This window comes from Glossina fuscipes, unplaced genomic scaffold, assembly GCF_014805625.2.
Source record: "Glossina fuscipes isolate IAEA_lab_2018 unplaced genomic scaffold, Yale_Gfus_2 3, whole genome shotgun sequence".
NCBI lineage: Eukaryota > Metazoa > Arthropoda > Insecta > Diptera > Glossinidae > Glossina > Glossina fuscipes.
The window spans coordinates 16,386,698-16,411,598 of record NW_023998417.1 but is presented as its reverse complement, the minus strand read 5'-3'; the positions used below and the strand labels follow the sequence as shown (position 1 = coordinate 16,411,598).

The window sequence follows — 24,901 nt, the reverse complement described above, 5'->3', positions numbered from 1 at the left end:
TATATTCTACGCATCTGTCAAGTAACATATGGTGGAAGGAGACATCGGCAGGCGCGTGGGTGGCACGGCTTGCCTTCTTCAGGGCGTCAGGATCCTGCAGTAGCGGCAGTATCCACCGAATAGATTTACTTGGAAACATGCTGAAAGGAAGAAATTGGAGAGAGACCCTGGACTTCAGCGTAACGTCATTCTAAGGTAAATATATTAAAATGTAAAGATATATTTCAATACCTATCATCTATTCATTTGTTTTTATTCCACTTTAGTTTACAAAAGACGCAGGACACGGACCACCATATAGTAAAGGTATATCGATTGAGAAACAAGCATACACGGCCAAACAGCGCCTAATCATAAGGAATGAATATTCGCCACTTAATTAAAGTTTGGGAACGAAATCGTGCGTGAAATGCAGTAGAGTAAAGTTAATAATATTATTATATAAAAATATATTTATATATTATTTATATATTTCTCCTATTCTAGATAGGAAAAAAATAAGTACAATTCTCCGGTCATCGCCTCACAATTCCAAGAAGATTCGCTAATATTCCAAAGGTAAGTTTGCATTTATCTTTACTTTTTATATGTATAATTTATTCATTTCTTTTCATTTCATTTTAGACTAAAAAACAAGCATAGCTCCCACGCCTCCACTGTCACTTCAGCAGAATGTGATTCTTCAATAGGATAACGGTAAGTTTGTGATCATCTTTATTTATAAAATTTAGTAATCACAATTGCACTTTATTGTTTAAGACCTGTTGAAATACGAGTTAAAAATCTGAATGCTTTGATTGTTGGCCCTTAAATTGTCCACTTGTTTCTTATAAATCAAAGTCCAAAAATCAGTACTTATAAATTTTCTCCGTTTTATCTTTAAAACGAGTTACTTTCGAGCAAATCTTTCTTTCAATTAAGCGATAGCCCGTGGTAAAACCAATATATTCGAAGTTTGAAAAATCATTTTCCTAGAAATGTTACTTCCTTTTGTTTTTTACTCATGTTTAATAAAGAAGAATGTGTATCAAGAAGTAGTACACTGCCTACACATGCAAATAAGTCGACAAATATTTTAATGCTGCCTTTGTGTAGCGGTACACCTACTCACCAACACCTCAATAGTTACTGTTAGACGGTGATATTGAATATCTGAAGTAAATGTTGTAAATAACTTTCTCTGTCACTTGAATAAGCAAAATAAATTTGAGCTTTGACGCGTAAATTTCACATTACCAAGGCAAGTTGAAATTAGTCAAAAAGTAAAACAGGTGACCGTAATAGCTCCTTCCAACATGGCAAACAATTTGACAATCTATTTTACACGTCAATTAACCCGATCATTTTTACAAAATATATTTTGTAATTAAAAAAGAGGTTTCTTTTTTGTTTCTTAAAATATATAAATCTAATCTAAATAAACCATAAACAAAAAAGCCAAAAAAAATTTAAATCATTAGAAAAAATTTATAAAAAAGAACAATTTTAAATCCGAAATGGACTTAAATGCTAAACTCTCTTGCGATGGGTTTCCATCCGCTAGTACAAGTAGCGAAAAAATAAAATTTTATTATTCTTGTGATCCGGACAAAGCTGTGGCTGGATCCGTTAGTAAACAAGCGCTCCAGCCAAAAACAGGTGGGGATGCGTCTTGCATCGACGTTTTGATTACTTCTAGCACAACAAGCTCGTCGACTTTAGAAAGCGCTGTGCTTAATGCGGCTTGTCGCGACCCGAAAGTATCATTGCTTGAACCTCCAGATATAAGCTACGAAATGTGCCTAGCCAAATCCATAATGCAGCAATTCAGTTCAATTAGCGGTGATAACTTGTAAGGTTCAATGCCTTTTACTTCTCAAAATAATGAGCTAACATTTCTTAAACTACAGATACGATCATCTCTCAGATATCATAAAACGCATTATTGATGAACGTCCCCCTAACGTTATAGACTTTTTTGAAGAATTTAGTCGTAGCGTGCGGGAACAAAAATTTCATTTACCAGAACGTTTTCCGCCTAATGCCGTTTTTGAAGAAAGTCGTATGTATCGCATCGCTAAAAAGCAGCTGATTTCGATGAAGCTCCCATATCAGGATGATTCGAGTCCACCCATAGCTGATGAAATGGAAGAGGAACGAGCGGAACAAGCTGAAGAACTCAAACTGGACATAGATTTAAGACCAGTGTCCATATATCCACCTATCATAGAACGCGTGCAACATATGCATTTTTTCTGGAATCAATGCGGTTTCAGTATCAGCAGCGACGATATTTTTCAATTAGCATGTTCTATGACTCGTCTGCAAACTCACCCATCGATTTTGCAATGTCGCTTTTGGGGTATTATTAACGGGCTGAAGGCTCCTTATTACGTAGTTGAAGCTTATCTAACAAATGAAGAGATTGATTCCCGTCTGGCGCAAATGGAGAGAGAAATGATTGAACGTTTTAAAAAACAAGAAACACCATTAGCAAAGGAAACATTATTACCTAAAACTTTGGGTGCTGAATTAATACCAGGAGCAGTCGGATGGGAAAATTGGCCCGACGAAGAATTAATGGGAATGAAGCCTGAAGCAGCCGAGATTCCAACCCCAGAAACTATTGATGTTTTTGACATTCCTCCAGAACCAATCGGTTTAGGTGTGATAAAGTATAATTTTATTTGGATTTCTATTAGTTTAGTTGGAGGAGTATTAGTAAGTTTGATTTGTTTACGACAAACTGATTTAAAAGCATTAATTGATTACTTTTCTATAGCTCATGTAGGAATTCTATTATCAGGTTTAATAGCTATTGCTTATATAGGAATTTGTGGATCTTATACTTTAACAATTGCTCATGGGTTTTGTTTTTCAGGGCTGTTTAGTTTAGCAAATATTTCATATGAACCAATAGGTAGACGAAGATTGTTAATAAAAGTATTTAAATCTTATACCGTTCTACTAATATAGCAACCCTTTCCTCTTTAAATTGAATTTCTACATTAATATTATCATTATTACGTTGATTTAGGTGTGAACCGCTACGTATACTTTGTGGTGAATTCACTTTCGGACGAATGGATAGAGTTACCGATAGTTACGCCGAGGCAAATTAAATTATCAAGACAATTGAAAAAATTCTTCACGGGAAACTTGGAAGCCGATATCGTGTCATATCCTTGCTTTCGAGGCAAAGAAAAGCACTATTTAAGAGCCATGGTATCTCGTATTACAGCAGGAACTTACGTTGCACCCCGTGGTTACTATCGGAAAATGACAAAAAAAGAACGCCGCCTATTCGATGGAATGGATGAAGATGAAGGAGAAGAAGAAGAGGAAGAAGACGAAGAAATAGTGGGTGAAGGAGAGGAAGAGGGAGAACCAGGTAAAAATAAACCACAGCTTTCAATCTAACAAAGTATAAAATATGCTTCAAACTTCTAGATAATGACGTCGTCCTACTGAAAAACGAAAAGTATGAAATATTGCCGGTAAAGTCTCTCAATTCTGTCGATAAATGGCTACATATACGTCCCAATATTTTGGAACAAGGCCGCGTTATATGGTTTGATGAGGAGAAGGCTCGCCGGGAAAGGGAGAAAGAGCGCAAACGTTTGGAAAAATTACGCCTTATGGAAGAGATGGGTGAAGAAGAAGGGGAAGAGGAGGAGGAGGAGGAAGAAGAGGAGGAAGGTGAAGAGGAAGGATACATAGAAGGTACTAATAGAGAAATCGGTCCCAACATCCTTTCGGCTTGCTCGTTCGATAATAACACAGAAGTTCCCGTGCCTTGGGTTCGTCGTTTCACCAGCAACTATACTAATGAAAAGGAGCGCATGCTTGTAATGCAGTCAAATATTTGGCCTGGCGCCTACACATTCATCCATCAGGATATATGTGAATCTATTTATATGGGTTGGGGCCATAAATCCGTGTCGCGTAATATGCCTTGGCTTCACTTGCCCCCCGAAGCTTTCGAGTATCCTCATGGCCCAGAAAGTTTTGTCGAAACCGAAGATCCTTCTGTGGAAATGGAAGAAGCTTATCGGCTAAGTAAGTTAAAAAGAGAACTGGCTATCAATGAATTGGGCGAGCACTTAAGTGATTACGAGGATGAAACTCATGAGTCTAACGACAGAGAAGATGATGAAGAAGAAGAGGAGGAGGAAGAAGAAGAGTAAATAATGTCATAAAAAATAAGTGGATGAAACTTGTGAATCCGACAATAGAGAAGAGGATGAAGAAGAAGAAAAGAGAAAGAATAAATAATGTCACAAAAAATGTGATTTGCAATTGTTTACTACCACATAGTTAATTGCAATTGTTTAATACCATTATTTTTTTGTAAATTTAAACGTTTCTGCTTATTTTGTAATGCACTACGGCAGCATTTTCACTTTCCTCCAGACAACTAAAACTCCTCACTTATGGATACACTTTACAAAATTGCCGCGAATTTTCAAACTATTTTTTAATTGTGTGCTATGTGTATTACATATTCCCTATTATTAATGAATATTCCATATGAATGAATTATTCATCATTTTACCCACCAAAAAAAGATACGCTATGAATAATTACCAAAAATGGAAAAAGATAAAAAGGAATTTTTAATTCACCAGAGATTGTGCTTTCTCTATTATCAACACATTGTCCTTTTTTTTATAAACCATGTATAGGAAAAAACCAGCTAATGGCCTTTAGCGGAAAATCGAAGCCACTTTGCAAGTGCAGAAAGAAGTGGTACGAAGTGAAACATTGCGAATAAAAAATTAAAAAAGAAAATAAGGGTTAAAAATTAGAAGAATAAGTTTTTAAAACCTTTAAATAAAACTTATATATGGAAAGAATTATCTTTTTTTTTTGAAAATAGGGTAAAATCGAATGCCATGCCTATAAAAATTGTATAAAACTATTGAGGAGACGTACAAGGGGAGATGAATGCATATTTTTGATACATTTATATAAAAAAGATTATATATTACATTTCAAGCACTTGTATAAGTTATATATGGAAAGAATTATCATTTTTTTTGAAAATAGGGTAAAATCGAATGCCACGCCTATAAAAATTGCTAAAGCTGCGGCAGCTGCTTGAGTTTTTTCGATATGCCTTTTTAAAGCGAAAACCTTCGATGCCACTATTGGATGAGTATGTGATGCATGTGTTCAGGAGGCTTTTAGCCACCTCAAAGTCACCTTTTACATTCAAAGCAACCGCATTTTGAAAATATTCCCCCACTCTTTTAACCTAATCTATTTTAAAAATCACCATACTACTTCACAACTCTCTATTTAAATACAGCTGTTGATCCAGAATAACACATTGGGTTTAATAAAGTAGCTGATTTCGAGTTGGTAGGCATAGAATCAGAAAATTATGCAATCAGTTAACAGGGAAATGAAAACAATGCAGAAAGTTTAGTTATCAAGCACAAATGAATTTCGTGCGACTTATACGGTTCCTTAAAACTAAGAGAGGAGAATAACTTAAGCTACATAGCATATTCCAAGTTTATGATTGAAAGCCTCAGTCAGTTACGTGTTAAAGTCTACAGTTACCCCAAATGTCGCATCTACGTGTTACTAATACCCACAAAAATCGCTTGTGTTATTTCAATTATTATCACGTTCAAATCTGACGACAAGTGATATCGTCTGCAAGAGGCAACATCCATAAAATCATCAGTATGTATGTCTATATAACTAGTGGTCTGATGTATATACAACAACTTGCGTTATCCGACGCGGTCAATGAGCTTTCGTTTGAAGTAGAAAAAATTACCATCCATACAAATGTTCATACATAAATAAAATATTTACCTTCTGGAAAATAAAACATACATTGAAAAGCTCACATGTATTCCGCGTTTTCCATTTGAGTAAATCAGATCGTTCCTACCAACTATTCTTCTAGAATAAGTTGATTATTACGAATTTGTAATTCTTCTATGCTCTCAAATAAAGACTCTTTGTTTAACACTTGTTAGAACACTCTGGCAAAGCTTTAAAGTTTTCAAAGAGGAGGACCAAACGACTTTAACTTTAGAAATTATAGGTGTAGAAAGGCGCGGGTAGAAATCGTTGGAGTTTCGAATTTTTGGATTTTTGCCTATTCAAGTAATGTATGTCATACGTAAAGGTGAATACATCTAAGCACTCATTGAAGGATAGGTATTTGTACTGATGTACACACCCCGGACAGAATAAAAATAACCGATAATTCTGCCTTGTTTATTAAACTAAATAAATAAAGGTAAATTGTCTTACTGAAGCCTCTTAAATTGAAAAGAAAAAGCATGGACACTGAACCTGTAATTAAATGCTCTCCATTGCTAATAAAGAACATAGAGTAAACTCTGAAATCCTTAATTATTGTGAAGGACTTTACTTTCACTTTTAGTGCGACATTGCTACTATTCATTTTCAGCTTGCAGTTCTTTATTCTTTTTATATTTGTTTCCTTTTTTCTCCCTTTTTACATTATTGTATATATATTAATTTTATTTGGGCGTATTTACATAGTGTTAGAACGTTACATTGGTTCTTACATAATAAATTTCAATTTTTTAAATTATATATATATTATTTTACATATATATAAATATATATGTGTGTATATATATTTGCTTATTAAATACAGTCTATACAATAGTTTCAGATTAAGATTTTTATTTTTTGTGTACTTGGATATCTGGAATTATTTTTGGATTTCTTGTACGCTGCCGGTACTTCCCCTTTACTGTTTTTTTTTTTGTTTTAGACGTATCCTTATATAAATTCGAAATTAAATTTTGAACAGAAAATAAGTAAAATGAGACTATATTTGCCCTACAATGTGACCCTTCTATATAAATCCACATAGTTTTTTTAAAATTGTTAAGATTATTGATAAATGTAGGCGCATAAGACCAATCAATCAATGTGAAACCATTCTTAACTAAAAAACTCCTACATAACTGTAATAAAGATTTGCGACAAATTTTATGTATATCAATACAGTTATTTACAAAATATGTTTGAAATTTAAGAACTTCCTCACGGGTTGTCTATAAAATACGTACCACAGTTGCCAAACTTGATTTATGAAATAGAACCAAGAATAGTGAGGCCAATTTGTTGCATTTGCGATGCTTGGAAAACGGAAAAATAAAATTTGTATTTGCGTCCGTTGTTAAATGGTTAGTACAAAAATTTTTTTTCCTTAAAAATATAGAAATAACTATAGATACTAAGACTCAGTAAACATTTTTTTCATTACAATTAATATTAATGATTAATTAATTAGTTTGAAAGATATAATTTATACTAGAAAAATAATTTCAGAACTTTGATTAATATTACTTAGTACATATTAACGAAAAAGTTTATATTTTGCCATATGTAACATCTACTAATTAACTTAATAAAAAGTAAAAATTCATTTGACGTTGTTAAACTATATTTTTTCGAATCGATTCCATTGCACAATATGTATTTACTTTTTTAAATTACTTTTATATTGCTAAATTATATGCACAACACTTTTCATTATTTGATTTTTATACCCACCACCTAATGATATGTTTATTAAAATTTTCTAACACATTTGGTATATCAGCAGCAAGAACAGAAATAAAAGTTTCCAACTTGCAGCGTATATTTTTAGCTGACGATTTAGATGAGCCTTGCCATTGGAAAGAATTTATAATCTGAAAATTACTACGAATTTTTACCATCGTCGTATAAAACATTAAAGCAAAGCTAGTTTCGATTGGCTAACGACGTTTTGATTGGGGAGTGGGTAACAAAGCTTCGCCCCAAGGCGAACACAGAATATCTACTTCTCTGCATACAATCTACATTTTCAGTTATGTAAAACTTATTTCTTTCAGTCAAATAAGTATTTTATAGTCAGTTGAGTCTATTAACACGATGACTCTCATTTTAAAATCAGTGAGTGCTACCGAAAACACATTTCTTTTTTCTTTGTTTTTGACCCCTATAGACGTCGTGCATGTACAAGGACGTGTGCAGCAGCTCTTTACGTCAACGCGCTAAGGGATATTTTTTCGGGAAAATTTAAACTTTTCTTGCTCCTTCAAGAAATTCACTATCAAAGCTCTGCAATACCGAAAAACAATAAAAAAAACAATAATTTTAAGCTTTTTAGTATTTTTCTTTTGGGTGCAATCTAAACAAACAAGTTACAAATTGCCTATAAATTAGAGAAATTTTGAATTATCATTTTCTTACATTTCAATCTACATCCTCTTATTCAAAACTCGGGTAGCAGCTAGTTTCTTTGATCGCAGTGAAATAAATTTAAAAAAACTCTTAAAAGCCCTGAGAACTAATTCGAGAAATAAATTCAAATAGTTTAAAAGAGGTGAAGATTGAAAATTAAACAATTTTTTTTTCTTGTTTTTTACGTGTTTTTAACTAAAGTTTTCTTTTTATTTTATTTTGTTTGTTTTCCATCGTTTTTTTAAACAATAATACATATATTTTTAATATTTCAAAAGAAAAATAAACAATTAAAACCTTTCAGAAAAACTATTTACTATATATTTTTTTAATTATAACTAGAAAAAGAATTGGTTTTTGATTAATAAAAAAATTTTATAAAAATCAAACCCAGGCTTTTGTCAAATTTCACATTATTATCGGTTAGATATATGTACGCCTTAATATGCGAATTGTTATGTGTCTAGAAGAATTAACAAAAAAGAATTAAAAAAAAAAAATTATCCTAAAAAACATCGGATTGAAAAACTTAACTCAAATTATAGAAATATATATATACTTGAAAAGCAATTTATATAGGCAGAGAAATGGAAAATTATAATAAAAACACCAAATAAACATAAGCTTAAAGCCATTAGTTATATAAGCAAATTATTTTCTTTACATTTACTATTTTTCTTTTTTAACAATATATTTTAAATGAGAACAAAAACAAGCTAAAGAAGACCACTTTAAAGCATAAAAAATTCCGCGAAAAATAAGGAAGAAACACTTAGTCTTGGATTACCAAAAAACTCCATTTTTAATGAACTTCTCCCCAGTTTTAAACGTAATACAAATAGTATTTAGCTGAGTTTTAGAAAACCATTCAACTTTTATATATTAAATTTTTGCTTTGTCTTTACATAGAATTACTTAGCTTAATATTCATATACACGTACTCTCAAATTAAAAAACAATGTCGAATTCCATTTATAAAAACATTTCGCGAAGTGTGAAACAACACCCATTCGTTCATATTGTATGTAGTCCCATATAGAATTTCGTAAGATTTCTTAATGTCATTTGCAGATTTCAGTAATAGCTGTGAAATTAATTTTTGACAAGTGTTTGATGGGCGTTTTTGAGATGACAGTATTGTTTCTTCATACGTAAACCAAGCTTTCACGTATTTACATATTTAGATAATTTTCCAACAATTTCCCTTCGCATTTATTTTTATTATTCGATTAACTAATGAATTTAGATTTTAAAAAAAGAATTAATTTTATATTATCACTATAAGCGAAATATGTGCCCAGTTGTTTAATTTGTCGCGAACGAATTTCTCTCATGTTCATATTTTGCTTGAATTATATATATGTATATTGATAAAAAAAAGGAGATAAACTGCGCCCAAAGTTGACCATTAGCTATAAAATAAATTTATCTAGACAAGTAGAATGGATAAAATTCAGTTGTTAACAAAAAAACTGTTGAAACTAAAATTCAGTACTCAGTTCTTAAATAGAACTGATATCCAGTGCTTGAAAGTTATAAATGGTGGTGTTGGTTGATTGTATTGCAAAATTATTCCAGATACTTTTATTATATTTTATTTATATATATATATATATATAAATATTTATATATATATATACAAAATTTGAAAATTTTTGGTTCTGATCGGTTTTGATATACATATAAATTTTTTAACGCTTGCGATTTTATTATAAATTGTAGAGCGTTTTGTGTTCCTATTATACATTTACTGTCTTCTTTCTTTAATTAATTATATAAATTAGTTTTTTATGTAATTTTTTTTTGTTTAATATTATATTATTATATATTTCTATTATTTTTGTATATATTCTGTTTAATATTTATAAGTTTATATTTATATTATGTTTATATATTATAAAGTTATTGTTGTTAATTTAATTATTATTTTAAATGATGGCACAAAAGTTCAAATTTTTTGTATTTTTTCGCCAACTACTACTGGATTATTGCGTCTAATCTCTTGAGCTCCATGTTCCCGGTAGTCGAATGTACAATTGTGCTTATCACTGTACCGATGTACAGCGCAATATAGACCACCGCATCTGCAGAGAAAACCTGAAGAAATATGCGAGTTTAATGCAAAAATAAATATATATATTATGTATATATATGTATGTACTGTTAAAAAAATTTTACCTGTTAAGCCGACTTTTTTACGACATTCAGCGCAACGGTTCTTTTTCTTTTTAGCATCTTTATCCTCTTCCTTGTCTTTATCATCCTCGGCTGGTTCCGTGGAAGTAGCTGATGGACCTACGGTTGCGGCTGTTTCGCTGCTAGTTTTGGCTGTGTTTTCTTCAGTTATTTTCTTGTTTAAAGAAAACCAAAATTTTAATGCGTTTCTTTAAAACATTTGTCGTAGAAAAAATATGCAAGCAATATTTTAAGCCATTGCTCCTCTCCGCCTTTGCACTTTGTCTTAAACTGAGACTTATTTCGATTTCACCGTATAAATCAAAAAAAAGTCAGATTCTCCAAACAGAATTCATTATCTCCGAAAAAAAACTTAATGTAACTTTAACAAATACATGTCCAGTTGGATCGAAAAACACGTAACGTACTTGATAAAACGGGACGAAGAGTATGACATAAATAGAAATATTTGTATATTGGCAACCTACATAAAAGCAATATTCACGGTACTACTTTTGACCGATTATTGTATTATCTCAACAACAATGTAGTATGGATCTGTAAATATGTATTTCTAATGTAAGACTATAGTAGCAAAAAAGCAACAGAGTGCCAAGTTAATTACATAATTTCTATTTGCTTTATTAGACAAGGATTCATTTGAGCAGCTCTTCCCAGTTCTTCAAAAAACTATCTGCAAATCAGACCTCCCATTACGGGAACTATCTTTAAGACAAAAGAGCAAATGATCCCTGTAATGACTATTATCAGCCACAGATAGATTTAGAACAAATGAAATTTATTTTAGATTCGTATCCATCTTTGTGCGTTGCACTTTAAGGCAGCATCAATTGACGTTTAGTCGGACGAATATTGTTATCGCTGTTATTGTGAATGGATGCCGTCGTTATTTTACCGGTTAGGAAACTACACAAATTTCAACCAATATTAATCTCATTTTCTAACACGGAAACCAAGGCAATGTGTTGTGTAATCTGAATTTACCCGCTTTCTACGCTTTTTTGAAGAAGTTGGTCCAGAAGTATCGGTAGCATTGCCATCATCATCCGAATTCTTAGATTGGTTCTCGTTGTGTTTGTCTTTGTTTAACGAGTAAGGATTAGTTTCCGAAGTGTTAGCTTTGTCTTCACCATTGTTCGAACTTTTCGACTGCTTTTTATTGCGTTCACCATCATCTTTATTTCTGCTCGGTTCCGCTTTGTCCATGTTTTATAAAAATGCTGAATTTATGTTTTCCTTATCTTGTTTTAACAAAAACGACTCGTCGAAAGACACCGTAAACGTTTTCGTACTACTTGTAGAAGGTTTCTGAGACACTTTAAATTTATAGAAGGATCTCAACGATTTGGTTATTGGAATGGGAGCAATTGATTTAATATGTAAATTTTCAATATTTGGAGGGGTTTTGGTAGCAAATAGAGTTGTTAAATGTCTATGAGATATATTATCAGTGTATAAAGGCCTTCTAAGTATTTTTGATTTAGTAGCAGGTGTGGAGGTGGCACGATCAGTTGTTACCGCAGACTTTACAGGGTCACTGGATAAGATGCCATCCACTGACTTTTTTGGTAATGTATCTCTGAACGTTATCCGAGGCGATACCCTGCCAGCACTACTTCTGTCGAAGAGTTTACCAGCTGGCTTGGACCGTATCGGTTTATAATTACAATCAATCGTTCCTCTTTGTACTGATAAAGGCGATTTTGCTTGGTTGTTATGCAAGATCTTTATGTTTATGTTTAGATTGTTCAAATTTCGGTTTCTATTTTTTTTAAGATTTTGCTTTTTACTAATGTTGTTATCGCTGGTACTCTTATTATTGCTATTCTTGTTATTATTGGTCTTCTTATTCACTGCTGTACGATGTTTATTAATATTGGCCGCTAAATCTGGTGAGGCTTTGGTAGGTCTTATTTTTAATAACGATTTCAGTAAAGAGCTTAATTTGTGTATGCAGTTTACCTTATTGATGCTATTATTTTCACGTTTTGCACCGCTACTACGAACCGATAGGCCATTTAGCTGCTGATTGCCACCGCCACTACCACCACCTTGATTACGCAATTTAATGTTATTTTGATTAATTGTATTTGCCAGCGCAGCTTCTTTTCTTCCATGTGATGACAGAAGCTTTTCACTTACTTTTGTCGGTGACTTCGGTCTAGTGGTTTCTTGTGAAAATCGCAAAACAGAAAAATGGTATATTGAAAATGCATAAATTCTTTACAAATTTTAACATGTTACAGTAACTTGTGTTGGATGAAGGACTGTGGGTAAATATGTCATAAGGAAACATAATTGGATACTGCGTACTTGCCCTATTAACGGCTGATTCGGTACGTGTTCTTCTTACTGGGACACCTCTTTGATCCCGTGCTATATGGTTATTGTTGTGACTATTACCAGCACCGTTGTCACTGTTACTGTTTAGGCTTCCTCCTGTTTCAACGTCAGAATTAAGTAAAGGTTGCGACTGAGAGATAATTGTTGATTTCAAACGTTCGCTTGTGAGATCTTGACTAATCCCCACAATATCATCGTTAACAATGTTATTGCGTTTGACAATAGGCCTGTCTCTCATATATTTTGCTCCGTTATGGGACGATGTTTTATTAAGTTTATTAGGTTTTTCTTGACCGCTAGTATCAGCTTTTATGATCTTAGTTACAGAAGTGTCTTCGGTGATGTCGTTGGAAGACATATTGGATAATTTTTTATCGTTTTTCCGAATTTTTTATATTACAAAATTTTTTTTATAGTTTTTATTATTTATTTTTCATTTATTGGAATTAATATAAAGAGATCTTTTGTTATAATGATTAGAAAATTGGAATTAGAATAAAGAAGTTTATCGGTTTTCGTTAACTATTTCAAAATTATTCACCTTTTATTTCTTAATACTGATTTCCATGCAATTTGAAAAAATTTTTTTTTCAAAATTAATAAAAACTCAGAATTTGGCAAAAACTACACTTGAAAAATGTTTGTTCCGAAAACTGAACAAGAAACAATTTTTCCTGTGACAAGACAAGAAATTCAAAGAATTGAAGTTCTCATAAAAAAAAAGAAGAAAAGTAAGCTGTTGTATATAAGCTTGTAGATGAAACGAAAATTTCAATGAATATACAGCAATAGAGATAAAGATAGGGGAGCAATTGCTTCAGCAATATTTGCAGTGCTAGCCTTCTTATACATATTATATGTGGCATACATGACATACCTCTTTACTTTCACTGTGTTGCTGTTGTAAACTCTGTACTGTTGGCTGCGCTGCTGAAGGTATTGTAATGGCTGGACTAAACGTGGGGCTCGGTTGTGGGCTTGGAACTGATACGGGTGTGCTGCTAACAGGTGGTTGCTGCTTTTTTCTTAAAGAGTCCTAAAATGTTTTTTGGTGTAATGAATTAAATACGTAATAAGAAGAAAAGTCTTGCGAAAAATCGATTTTTAAAAACAAACCTTATAGCACACCGAACACAGACCATCTGTGGCGGGATTGCCATAGAAACCGCAACCAGAGCGACACATCGGTTGCATTGGGTTTGATTCACGTTCCATTTCTATTTGTTGTTGCCTCTATTTGCTGTAGTTTTTGTCTATTTTTTCTTTTCCAAAGGTTTCGCACAACGTAGCTAATTCAAGTTGGTAGTGTTCTTAAGGTATTGGTATTTTTTTAATTAGTTATGTTTATAATCACTTAAATTGTCAAGGATTTTGCAAAGTGTAGGCAGAAAATAACTTCAAAATAAACTTTAAAGTGAGTCTTCGGTGATGATGAGGTTGACGATGAAAATTAAAACACTAATTTTAAAACAATTTTGTGGATGAACGGTAGGTTAGAGATTTTCTTTCCTGACGGATCAACGATTGAAAAGCTTTAGGCTCAACGCTCAAATCTAGACAACAATTAGGCATACAAAATGTATGCATGCACATACACACGCAGGAGATTATAAGTTGCTAGATCCAGTTAAAAGTGAAGAGCGTTTTCAATTCATTGAATGGAAAAAAGCAAAAGGAAGAATTTTTCTTCTTGGTATATCCTCAAGTTCAGTTCTTTTAGCAGAAACACTCCTCCTCTTTGTTGCGTTTGTTTTTTTTAAAACTTTTCTCGTAATTACGTAATAATGATATTTTTGTTGGTGTAATTATTTAATTGTAATAATGAACTAAGCAGTAATAATTGTTGCATCAATAGGAGAGTTTATTGTTGTTGATGCTTGACACATGTATAAAAAAATATCCGCATGTAGTTTTAGTAAACCGCAATTGAATTGTTTTTTTTTTTTTGTTGTTGTTGTCTTATTCAATTGATGTGTGTAAGAAGATTCTTCCCGTTTGCTGTTCAAGTGCTTTCGGCGTTTGTTTCTAACACTGAATGCGCACGTATGCTAAAAAATTGCTGCAAAGATAACTAATCTGAAATAAAAGTAAAAAATATATAAATAAATATATAAATGTATAAAAATATATGTATAAAGAAAAAAAGAAAACGCGAAAATAATCGATTTTCGACCAATTCACGGAGAGATAAGGCCAAAACAAACTTCACGCAACGGTCGACTCATTCTTTTTAATGCAATATAACAACAAATGTTGCAAAAAAAATGACCTGTTCCGTTATTATTGACATAGAAGAAAGGAAAAAAATTTGTGCGCGAGCACTACTAATACTTGCAGATTATGGAATTTATTAAATCACAGCACACATCACGAAAAAGTAAATATGATAAATATGTTCATGGTTTCCCTAACATTTGTACCTCTGTTTTCACCGAACATTAGGACTGGCTTCGTGGGTAATTTTACTTCATTTTAAATAATTTACAATAGACTTTTAGCTCCCTTTGCTCAATTCGGCACATGATGGATATGAAGCCTATGTTTTCTACATATGTATCTGTATTTTATATATCTATACCTTTTAACGCTTTCGGTAGATACAAGGTTAGTGCATTTAGTTTCACTGAGTATGGTCACAGTGAACAGCGATAAATACTCTGGTAGATAATAGTAGTCAAAAAGCAACACAATTAAAATTTCTGCTCATCTTAGTATTGATAATGTGCCTGTGAAAATTTTCCTGTCAAAAATCGCGCTCTTTAGCGAGTTTCAGGCCATTTCGTTTAGTGTAGAGGAGATTATCCCCTAGGACATAATTGCTTTGAAACAAGAGTTCACAATTTGAACCACACTTCAACATTAATGTGTGGTTCAAATTTTTAGGACACATACATAAAATGAAAGAGAGCCCACTTTGAATTTTAATTTCTTTAAACCTTTGTAAAGAATAATAAACTTCTTATGAAATCTTTTAACTTCTTTATTAAATTATTAATTTCATTTAAAGGGCATTAAGAATAACAGTAACAAGCGTTGCATTTATCTATCAACGCCCACACGGTTTTTCTGTTTTACTAAAATAACAACCTATCAACGTCAACAAACCAAATAAATTAAAAAATGTATAATATATAAAAAGCAAAACTATTAAATGTTTTAATTTTATTTACAGTGATTCACAATGTTACAATATTACACCGCACTGTTTGCGATTTCCTGTAAAAATTCATCGATATAAGTACTATTTATCACTTTCGAGAAGCACTAGTATTACCTTTCATTCGTAGGTGAAGAGATTCACGATAACTGCGGCTACTAAAGACTGTTTATTGCTTATAATGCCCTTAATGTTTTACTTAACCGTTTGAGTCCCAGGCGGTTTTGAAAAAACACTGTCGAAGAATCCCAAACAGTGCGATCGCGCTTTCCTTATATATGTACGAAAATACCCAAGCAGCGCAATAGCGCTTGTTTAATTTTATGTCGTGAAATACCATTTTTTCATTGCTCCATCACTTTTATTGCAGTTTGCGAAGTGATCGGACGTGTTCTTCCGTATTCTTCTTAATAATTCTTTTCATTATTAATAATTGTGTGTTTTAAAATGATTAGACGAAGCAACGCACAAAGTAAGTGAAAAATTAATCTCGATTTACTATTTAATTTTTCTTAATTTGATGCGCCCCTAAATAGGTATAATGAATCGAAAAAGAAAATCTGTAAGCACATTATTATAGTACTATTTCACCTATTGTAAAATGTACTATTTACATTAAAAGAAGCTGTGTGATCTACTTGCGTTAGTAAGTCTGAGCGCTCGACTTCGACAATACGTAACGCACCGTCAGTTGTCCGCAATGCTCGAAACGTGCTGTGTTTTCTCGACATAAAACCTAAACAGCGCGATCGCCCTGCTTGGTACTCAAACGGTTAAACATACTCTTTTTACCATTAATAATTTTTCACGAAACACATAATAACAACCCTTAGCGTTGTACATTTTCAACACAAATAAGCCAATCCATTAATGTAATCGTTGAGGAAATACCTGTGGATAGTTTTTAAAGTTAAGAAAATTTTAATTTAGATTTTTGAAAGAACACCGAAGGTGAGTACTTCAAAACGAAATCCCGATCGAATTGTTTCTGTTTGTAATAAGTTTACCATTGATATTAGGTGTTTGCAAATATGCTGGCAAAATGATAAAGAAATGCGGAATACCGGGATGCATAACGGTTGAATTCGATAGTTTTGACCTTCCTCTATACAAGATAATACTTTTCCATTTAATATTATTAGTTTATTCAACGCCGAGGGCTAAATATTCTTCTTCTTTTAAATTTATAATTTTTGTTGTTGTTTGTTTTTTTGTTGGTGGGCTGAAGCCCATCAAACATCTCAATTGTCGGTTTTGGTTCCGACGGTTTGTAAATGGCGATCAGAATTGACTGAAAATGCTATTTTTTAGCCAAGAGCGAAAATGGGTCGATGGGGGATAACTGCTAAACCAACATAAGTTCTTTCGACATGATATCGCCATATTGCCAAAAATATGGTAAAATGTTGTAGAAAATTATGAAAACTGTTTTGGTTAAAGCATATTGTACCAATTTTTCACCTCTTTCAAGTGAAAAAGGGATCAGCATTTTTGCAAACCCCTTATACATAGTTATACATACATATCTTAGAGAAAATATAAATTCTTCGAAATTCTTTACTTATTTCGTTTATGAGTCTTATTTCTGTTCTTTGGACTTGTAGTAAATATTGATGCTCACCACCTCAAACCAAATAATTTGCTAATTTCGAAAGCGCCAATTTATTGACCGGCGATATTTTTACACTGAAATTTTACCAGATATTTGCAGGGTATTTTAAAGGTATGAATACTACAGATAATAATAAGATACGGGCCGTCTGATTTCCGTTGTAGCATGCGTGCATGTTTGCTTTCGTTTCGTTAGGGATTGCTAATATTTATGAAAAGCACTCTTCATCTTTCGAAGTTGACCTGAAATCATGATTAATCTTCTTAGTTTTCAAGCTTTTTATCTGATTACCTCTCAACCAGTTATAGCTAATTGGAATCTTATGCTGACCAAGGAAAAACAAATCCAGCATGACACTATAGCTTCGTTATGGGTATATAATACAAATGAGACAATTTTTCTTAATCGCGTTTTTCTTTTCTGCTCCCAAGACTTTTTACACTAATTATTATGGACACCACACATACAGTGCGAAAAATTAAGGTTTCTCTTATTAAAAATCGCATTTATGGGTTGAGGGTTAAGAAATGTATGTCTTAAGAAGCAACTTTGTTTACACATGAAACTCTTAAATAAATTAATAGCCGAATTCAAAGTAAATTTTACACTAATTATTATTGCAAACTAATACAAAGCATATGAAGAGACGTAAAAAAAAAATTCATATCTAAATAAGTAAGAAAGAAAAAAGCATATCCACATCCACAACCGGTGAAATTGTGAGTGAACTGCTAAGCCATCGCAAACATGCAAAAGTTTAGCAACCGATAACATTAAACAAAACCAGCTAATTTTCGAATCATAATAAGGTGTTAAGATTGCAAGCTAGTTTAAATACGATTTACAGCGATAATGCGACAGCATAGATTTGATAGCCCTTAAAGAGTGCGATATTGAGATAGATAGTGATAGATATCAGGTTGCAACCAACCCTCAATGGATTGAATACTTCTTAATTATATTTACATTGACTAAAGTTAATCAAGATAAAGTTCCTAGAGTAGATTGAGTAGATTAAAGTTTATCTCGCTAAGTGGGCGATAATACCATTTACTAGCTTAATTAAGAAGGAAACACAACAAGAATAATCTAGGTTTCTCACGTGATGTTAAGATGAAGATGATAAGGCGAACAAAAGCACTCTATTTTCATAAGGAGACAGGGAGACAAGGGGGTCCCAAAACCAAATCCTAAAGGCAAACAGCAAGAATTTGAACGGCTATAATTGATTTTACATAGCATTTACATTAAATATACCACACAACAGAGGCATAATAACAAAGTATTGGTCTAGTCACGTGTTTTTTACTTAATTCATTGTCTCGGTGAAACGCTTATAAACGGCAATGTCCCTTTTTCTACATGATCAACGTAATCCTTTCGAAGGACCTAGGATCGCATCTGCAGCACGGTCTATAATATCTGCGCATTTCACATGACAATAAGCGTCGCAGAACCAACAACTAGTTAATATTAAACAATAATTTAAAACTTTTTTTTGGATAAGATAAAATTGTAAATAAGAAATATACTTTAATCCCGAAAAATATCACAACAATTCAAGAAGACTATCGACAAAAAACAATTTTAGTTAATTGTACTTGGTGACACATTTCGAAACTTATTATTAACTCTAAAGCGCGACGGAGAGTCCTCCCTGGTTTGGAGCGTCGCAGGTCTACGACTGAAGCAGGAAATTTGGTCTTTATTGACCAAAATGGATCATCACGTTTATCTCAATCTTTTGAAAGACAATTTCAAGACTTCCTTAAGTGGGTCTTTCGGTCAAATGGGACTTCCAGAAGGACAACGATCCGAAACGTACATCTCTTCTTGCGAAAAAGTGGCTATTTTACAACGTCGCCGACCAATCACATTTCCCTCACCATATTTAAATGCAATTGAAAACATATTGCATTAGTTGGGTGGGCGAGTGCGAAAAAAAAAGAAAATTTAATTGGAGAATGGAACAAAATTAATGTAAAGGTAATAAAACAATTGGTTTCATTATTACTAGAACAGCGTGAATCCTCCTGAACTTAATAGAACCTACACATCGTTGGAAAGGCTATAAATGGAAGATTCGTGTCGCAATAGTTTCATTTTCTCACAGGCCATGGTTTACCCACAGTAATCTTTCAAAGTTCGCTTACATGTTGGCCTATATCTCGTCAAGTACGGCAATTTTCAAACTCCCATAAAAAAATTCTCCGAACAAAACTTAATATAACCTGCACGTCGTTGAATAGAGGATTCAAGCCGTACTAGTTTCATTTTTTCACAAGGCATGGTGTGGCCACAGTAGCTACGCAAACTTTCGCTTTATCAACTTCATTTATGACATGGTGTGAAAATGTTGTTCTTTCAAATATTAATTCATTTTCATAAAGTCATGTTTTGTTTATAATATTTTGTAAAAAACTTCTCGAAAAACTTTCAATTAACTGTATTTTGACTCAAACTCCTCCGAGATTTCGTTTAACGAAATTCTGTTAACGTCTTAACAGGGCTCTGTAAAATAAAGTGGTTTGTGTCTTTACCATAACATCCTTGTATATTTCTTGTTATTTAACACATTAACATTTAAGAAATATACTTCTTGACCCTCAATCCATAAATTGGGTTTTTAATACGACAAATTTTAATCCTTCGTGTTGTACGTAGACTTTATTGAGGCACTATATATGCATACACACCGTCAACTTATTATAGTTGAAGTATGTCAATATATGCGTGTGTGTCTAAAGCCTCATTACATAGTCGAAAGACAAAAAATTTCATTGTATTTACGTAATAGAAAAATATAGTAGTAAAGATAAACACTTACACGTAGTATGCATCACTCTAATACATACATTTTTTAATACAAACCGCCATGTGAAACTCTAAGAGTTGAAAAGAACTGCCGCAATTTATTGCATACACACAATCGCTTGTGTGCCTTCAAAAAATTTCATTTGTGAATGGATAACAAAAATGGAAAAATAAATGAAGGTCGTCTAGTTTATAGATAAAACGTGTAAAACTTTTCTAACCCTGGATCCAATCTCGCAAATTTTCTTTTAAAATATTTAAAATTTTAGAATTGCTTGAAAATGACAAAGACAAGGCCCCGACGACAACGTTGCGTTAGCCATATGTCAGACAGCTCGCAAAAATATTGTTACATCCATCTTAACGAGGAAAAGAAATGGAAATAAACAAATAGAAAATGTTGAAAAGTTGATCATCCCCCTTCTATAAAGGTCATTCAGAGATTTCGAAGCAACATGCTTGTTACGCAGCTATCCTTCACAAATGAACAAATTGTGAGGAATATACAAAATAAGTGTTTCCCACCACAGAAATGGTCTTACTTTCTTCTGTGTCGATTTTATTCAATATCAACTGTAAAATGCTTCGAATGGAAACTTGTTGTCAAGCAACATATTCAAAGTGAAAAAATTTAAAGAAAAAAACATATTTGATAAAATAAATAGAGATAAAAAGCTATAGATTCTCACGTCCGACTTTAGATTCTCGTTAACGTCAGACATTCCATAATGTTGGAAAATACACTTATGATTGTTCATGATTTGCCTATTGTCTGCATAAAATAGATAGATTTTATAAAGAAGGAATTAATAGCAAATTTTTTAATAATAAAATGTAAAGCTTAAGAATTGTCAAAAACTACGAAGATACTCTATTTCTTGAATAAATATAATGGGAGATAAAACGAGTATTATAAGAGACGCAATCACATTGAGCCGTAGAAACGTAAAAAGTGTTAAAAATAATTGCAAAACCGGAAGATCACAATAAGTATCAATAGAAACATTAAGAGACATAGTTAAAAGACGATATACAGAAATGGAAGGAATCAAATTTTGGAACTGTTTTGCAAATAAAAAAACCTTGGTTTAGCCATTAATAACAATGAAAGAAAATGTTAATAAACAATGATACATTTATTTGAACTTATTAAATTTGCTTTAACACGGTTTTGTTTTTTCTTCATCTTTCTTTTATAAATTGGTAGCATAGTTTTCAGAACAAAGGTCCTTTTGAGCCATATTGTATTGTCGCGACCATTGTCATATTCCACACAAAGTTGTTTTTAGTTATTTGTAATACACTTTGACGTGTTCAAACAAAACCAAATTGTTCGGTTTTTTGTTTTGTTTATTCGATTTTCTACATTGCTTACTCCTCTCTGCAAATATTTACGTTTATATTGTCATTTACATATCTAAAAACGATATTATCGATCGAAGTTGTATTCCGACATATGAGTCTACTGGATATGAGAAGTGCACTAATCCTCCATATATAGTCATAATGGCGAAAGAACAAATTGATTTAAAAATTTAAACAGTACTTATTTTCAATTTCTCCTCCTTCTCAAATTTTGCTAGTCTCAATGATAAAAAATCAGCTCAATAATTTTAATTGAGAGAAAATACAGTACGTAAACGAGATGTCGAGTGTACGGTGGTATTAAGGGACTTAAGTGCGCTCATAAGCAACGACTAAACAAATTAATTTAAGAAATTTTTACGGGTTATTCTTTAAGTTGTTTCCAATTATTAAGAACTGCATAATAATTAATCTTAATTAATCTATTCGACAGACTGTAGAACATTTTTAATTAAGTTGTATCGTAATAGAATCCTAAGCCAATTAAAGACTAAAGCATTAGCAGAAACTCCTGCTCAATCTGCACGCAGAAACTCTCCTAGCTATTTAGAGCATCCAACATTCCACTGATCCCGAAACAAACGTTGCTTTAAAGGATCGTTGTCTGGTCGAGACCGAAATGGCCGTTATTGTTGTTTCATACATTTACGCTTCATCCAGCTCAAGGAAATGTTGTGTGAGAGTGTTGGTAAGTCTCTGTAATTTACGTATAATAGGTGAGATTTTTTTTGCTGTATGCAAAAGTTACACCAGCTGGCAGGGAAGTAAATGCACGTACATATATGTATATCGCTGAAAAAATAATGTAAAAAAATTTAGGTTCAGGTTTACAAAGTCATCGTAATAAATAATAGAAGAAAAAGAGTGCATCGATTTGTTGCGCGTGATTTTCCTTCGTGTAAGAATTATGGATGACTAAAATTCAAGTAAAGTTGTTATATGTACCTTAGGTCTTGCTATCCATGACAGCTACGAGCTAATGTCAATAGTTTTTTAACTGTGCCCGATAGATTGCAGAATTATTGAATATAACGTAAACAAAGTCTTGCTCACAAAGTGTTATCAAGCAGATGCTACGTTTCCTGTGCGTAATTATCACTGAACCTTACTTCATGTACCCGTCGAGCTTCCAAACAGCGCTTGCGACGCATTTGTGGACAAGCTCGTTAGTGCTCACACATTCAATAAAAAATTAAGTTGATTGCTGTTTCTGAAAACGATTGAATGAACGATTGAAGGAATGGTTGCTTTGCTTACGCACACATAACTGCAGCAAAGTAAATAAATGACTAGTTGCAAAAAATAATTTTTAACCTCCATATACATAATAACGTCATTCTTAATGTTAAGATATTTACTACGCATTCTGAACTCAAGGAGTTTTCGCGATGCTTGGAACATAGATAATATTAACGCAAAAGTTTTGTCTAAGTTTGCAAAAATTCCACCACCTAGGTGTTTACCTATCAAACAACATCAACTCCCCCACTCCGTTTTAATGTCATGTAAAAACTATTGCTTGAAGTGGTTACCGCATGTAAGCTTGGTAAACTACAATCAGATAGGCAGAAAATCATACGCTATACCTACAACGTCCGTCTCAGAGATTCCTTTTATGTTGGCATTTTCTTAAAATTATTCCTTTGAAGATTACTTTACGTTCAGACTTCCCATTTATCTGTTTAAAATGATTAAGTTTCAACCACCCCGCACACCAGATCTTCTTAACACGGTGTAATAAAGATTTTTGCACTCCATTACTAGCGACCAGCGAATTACTGCGACTTTAAAAAGCGTTCAATGTCAAACGGTGCAATTCTATCTCAGACATATGCATCAAAGGCGGTATAAATGCTCTCTGTCTATTGATTTTCACCTTCAAAATAAAATTTTAAGGTGAAAGATAGTTTTCTTCCTTGTTAAAATTCTATATGGTTTTCAATGCTCTGACCATCTGCTCTGATTTCCGGAGAGCCCCCTAAATTAAAGATGCATGGCGCTAATGGCGCCGGTGTGCTGGTATTTTCCATAAATTACTTTTTTTAATACTGGAGTATATTCTTAGTAACTTCCTCGAATTATTGTTCTATTACCTTTCAATAAATCAATATACTTTGAAAAAAAAAAAAAAAAAAAAAAACCAAAAGGCCTACTTGAAGCTGTAAACAGAGACGAAGCGTTCGGGTTAGAGCAGCAAATCATAAAAATCGATCCACGGGGCATACTCAAAAATGCATATTGATTATATGGACAATTGCTGCTTTCAATTATTCAGGGAATACTGGCAAGTTGTAAACAAATATGGCATGAAATATATGCGGTAGACACGACCTACACGGCATAATTGACGTCCGATATGTCGAGTGGTTGGAACTGCGTTATATTTCTGTGTAAGTAACGTCCATTAATTAGTGATGGGTGTTAATAGCTACGACTTCAAGCCAGACATAATTCCTTTGCTATTTTATATCGTACAAAGCATGTCCATGCTAACGCACAAATGCATACGTTGGCGGCATCGCGTTTCGATCGTGGATGTATGGGTGTGTCTACATTGATCCCATTCATAAAAAAGCCGTGCGGCGTGCACATCAGAAACTATTGAAAAGAAACTAGATGTAAACTATATCGTAAAAATATATTTCCGCGTCTACTTAACCAAAAATATTTTCACTGTTTTTAGAAAATTTACCCTAAAATTTTTTTTAACACACCTCCGTGTACGTAACAAACTAAGGAAATCGCCTGAAGAAGAACAATCATATGAAAATAATTGAGAAAGCAGTTTATGGCATCATCTATAGCAGAAACCTAGCTCTACTGCTTTGTTCACCCGTTTGATCATTAATAAGAACTTGAATGAACACACAATCATGTACGAAGAATATATTAAAAATCGTAAAAAGATTCATTCATTCCCATCTCATACGTCTGCTTCTGCCTGTTGTCTTAAATATAGTGATTTGTAAAAGTGACAACTGCCTTTTTACACGCACTTTCCACGACGTTTTCGAATTTTTGTAACGCATATAAACATCGCGATGGACACACTATATAGTATATTTACTTGGTCAATCGATAAACTTTATTGAAGTCATGACTACAATGACCACGACTTGACGGCTAATTGCACAAGGCAAACCTGTTATCATGGTTGACACAAAAAACTCGAACATATATAGATTTGCATTTCTCGATAACAA

The 24,901-nt window shown here is 32.7% G+C and overlaps 2 protein-coding genes across 5 annotated transcripts in view; one reads left to right on the top strand and one right to left on the bottom strand.

Moving 5' to 3' along the window:
* The first annotated feature begins 1,448 nt into the window (after nt 1-1,448).
* On the top strand, nt 1,449-4,746 carry LOC119635052 (radial spoke head protein 4 homolog A). Its single transcript, XM_038029569.1, has 4 exons — nt 1,449-1,831; nt 1,890-2,644; nt 3,017-3,370; nt 3,430-4,746. Exons 1-4 carry the CDS (start codon nt 1,497-1,499, stop codon nt 4,164-4,166), a joined length of 2,181 nt encoding a protein of 726 aa, XP_037885497.1. The 5' UTR covers nt 1,449-1,496; the 3' UTR covers nt 4,167-4,746.
* Nucleotides 4,747-10,104: 5,358 nt separating this feature from the next.
* Nucleotides 10,105-24,901, bottom strand: part of LOC119635099 (AN1-type zinc finger protein 5) — a 40,077-nt gene continuing 25,280 nt past the window's right edge. For all 4 annotated transcript variants that reach the window (XM_038029675.1, XM_038029674.1, XM_038029673.1 and 1 more), the window contains 4 exons: nt 13,867-14,826; nt 13,628-13,786; nt 10,390-10,561; nt 10,105-10,308 (listed from right to left, as the gene is read on the bottom strand). In XM_038029675.1, coding sequence (XP_037885603.1) covers nt 10,160-10,308; nt 10,390-10,561; nt 13,628-13,786; nt 13,867-13,965 — 579 coding nt within the window. In that variant the 5' untranslated portion in view covers nt 13,966-14,826 and the 3' untranslated portion in view covers nt 10,105-10,159. The remainder of the gene's footprint in view (nt 10,309-10,389; nt 10,562-13,627; nt 13,787-13,866; nt 14,827-24,901) is intronic.

Excerpts from the sequence above, each read along its gene's own strand:
- LOC119635052 (XM_038029569.1), top strand. The coding sequence starts at position 1,497 with ATGGACTTAAATGCTAAACTCTCTTGCGATGGGTTTCCATCCGCTAGT. Across the intron at positions 2,645-3,016 it reads TCCAGAACCAATCGGTTTAG|GTGTGAACCGCTACGTATAC; the intron begins GTGTGATAAAGT and ends ACGTTGATTTAG. Across the intron at positions 3,371-3,429 it reads AGAGGAAGAGGGAGAACCAG|ATAATGACGTCGTCCTACTG; the intron begins GTAAAAATAAAC and ends TCAAACTTCTAG.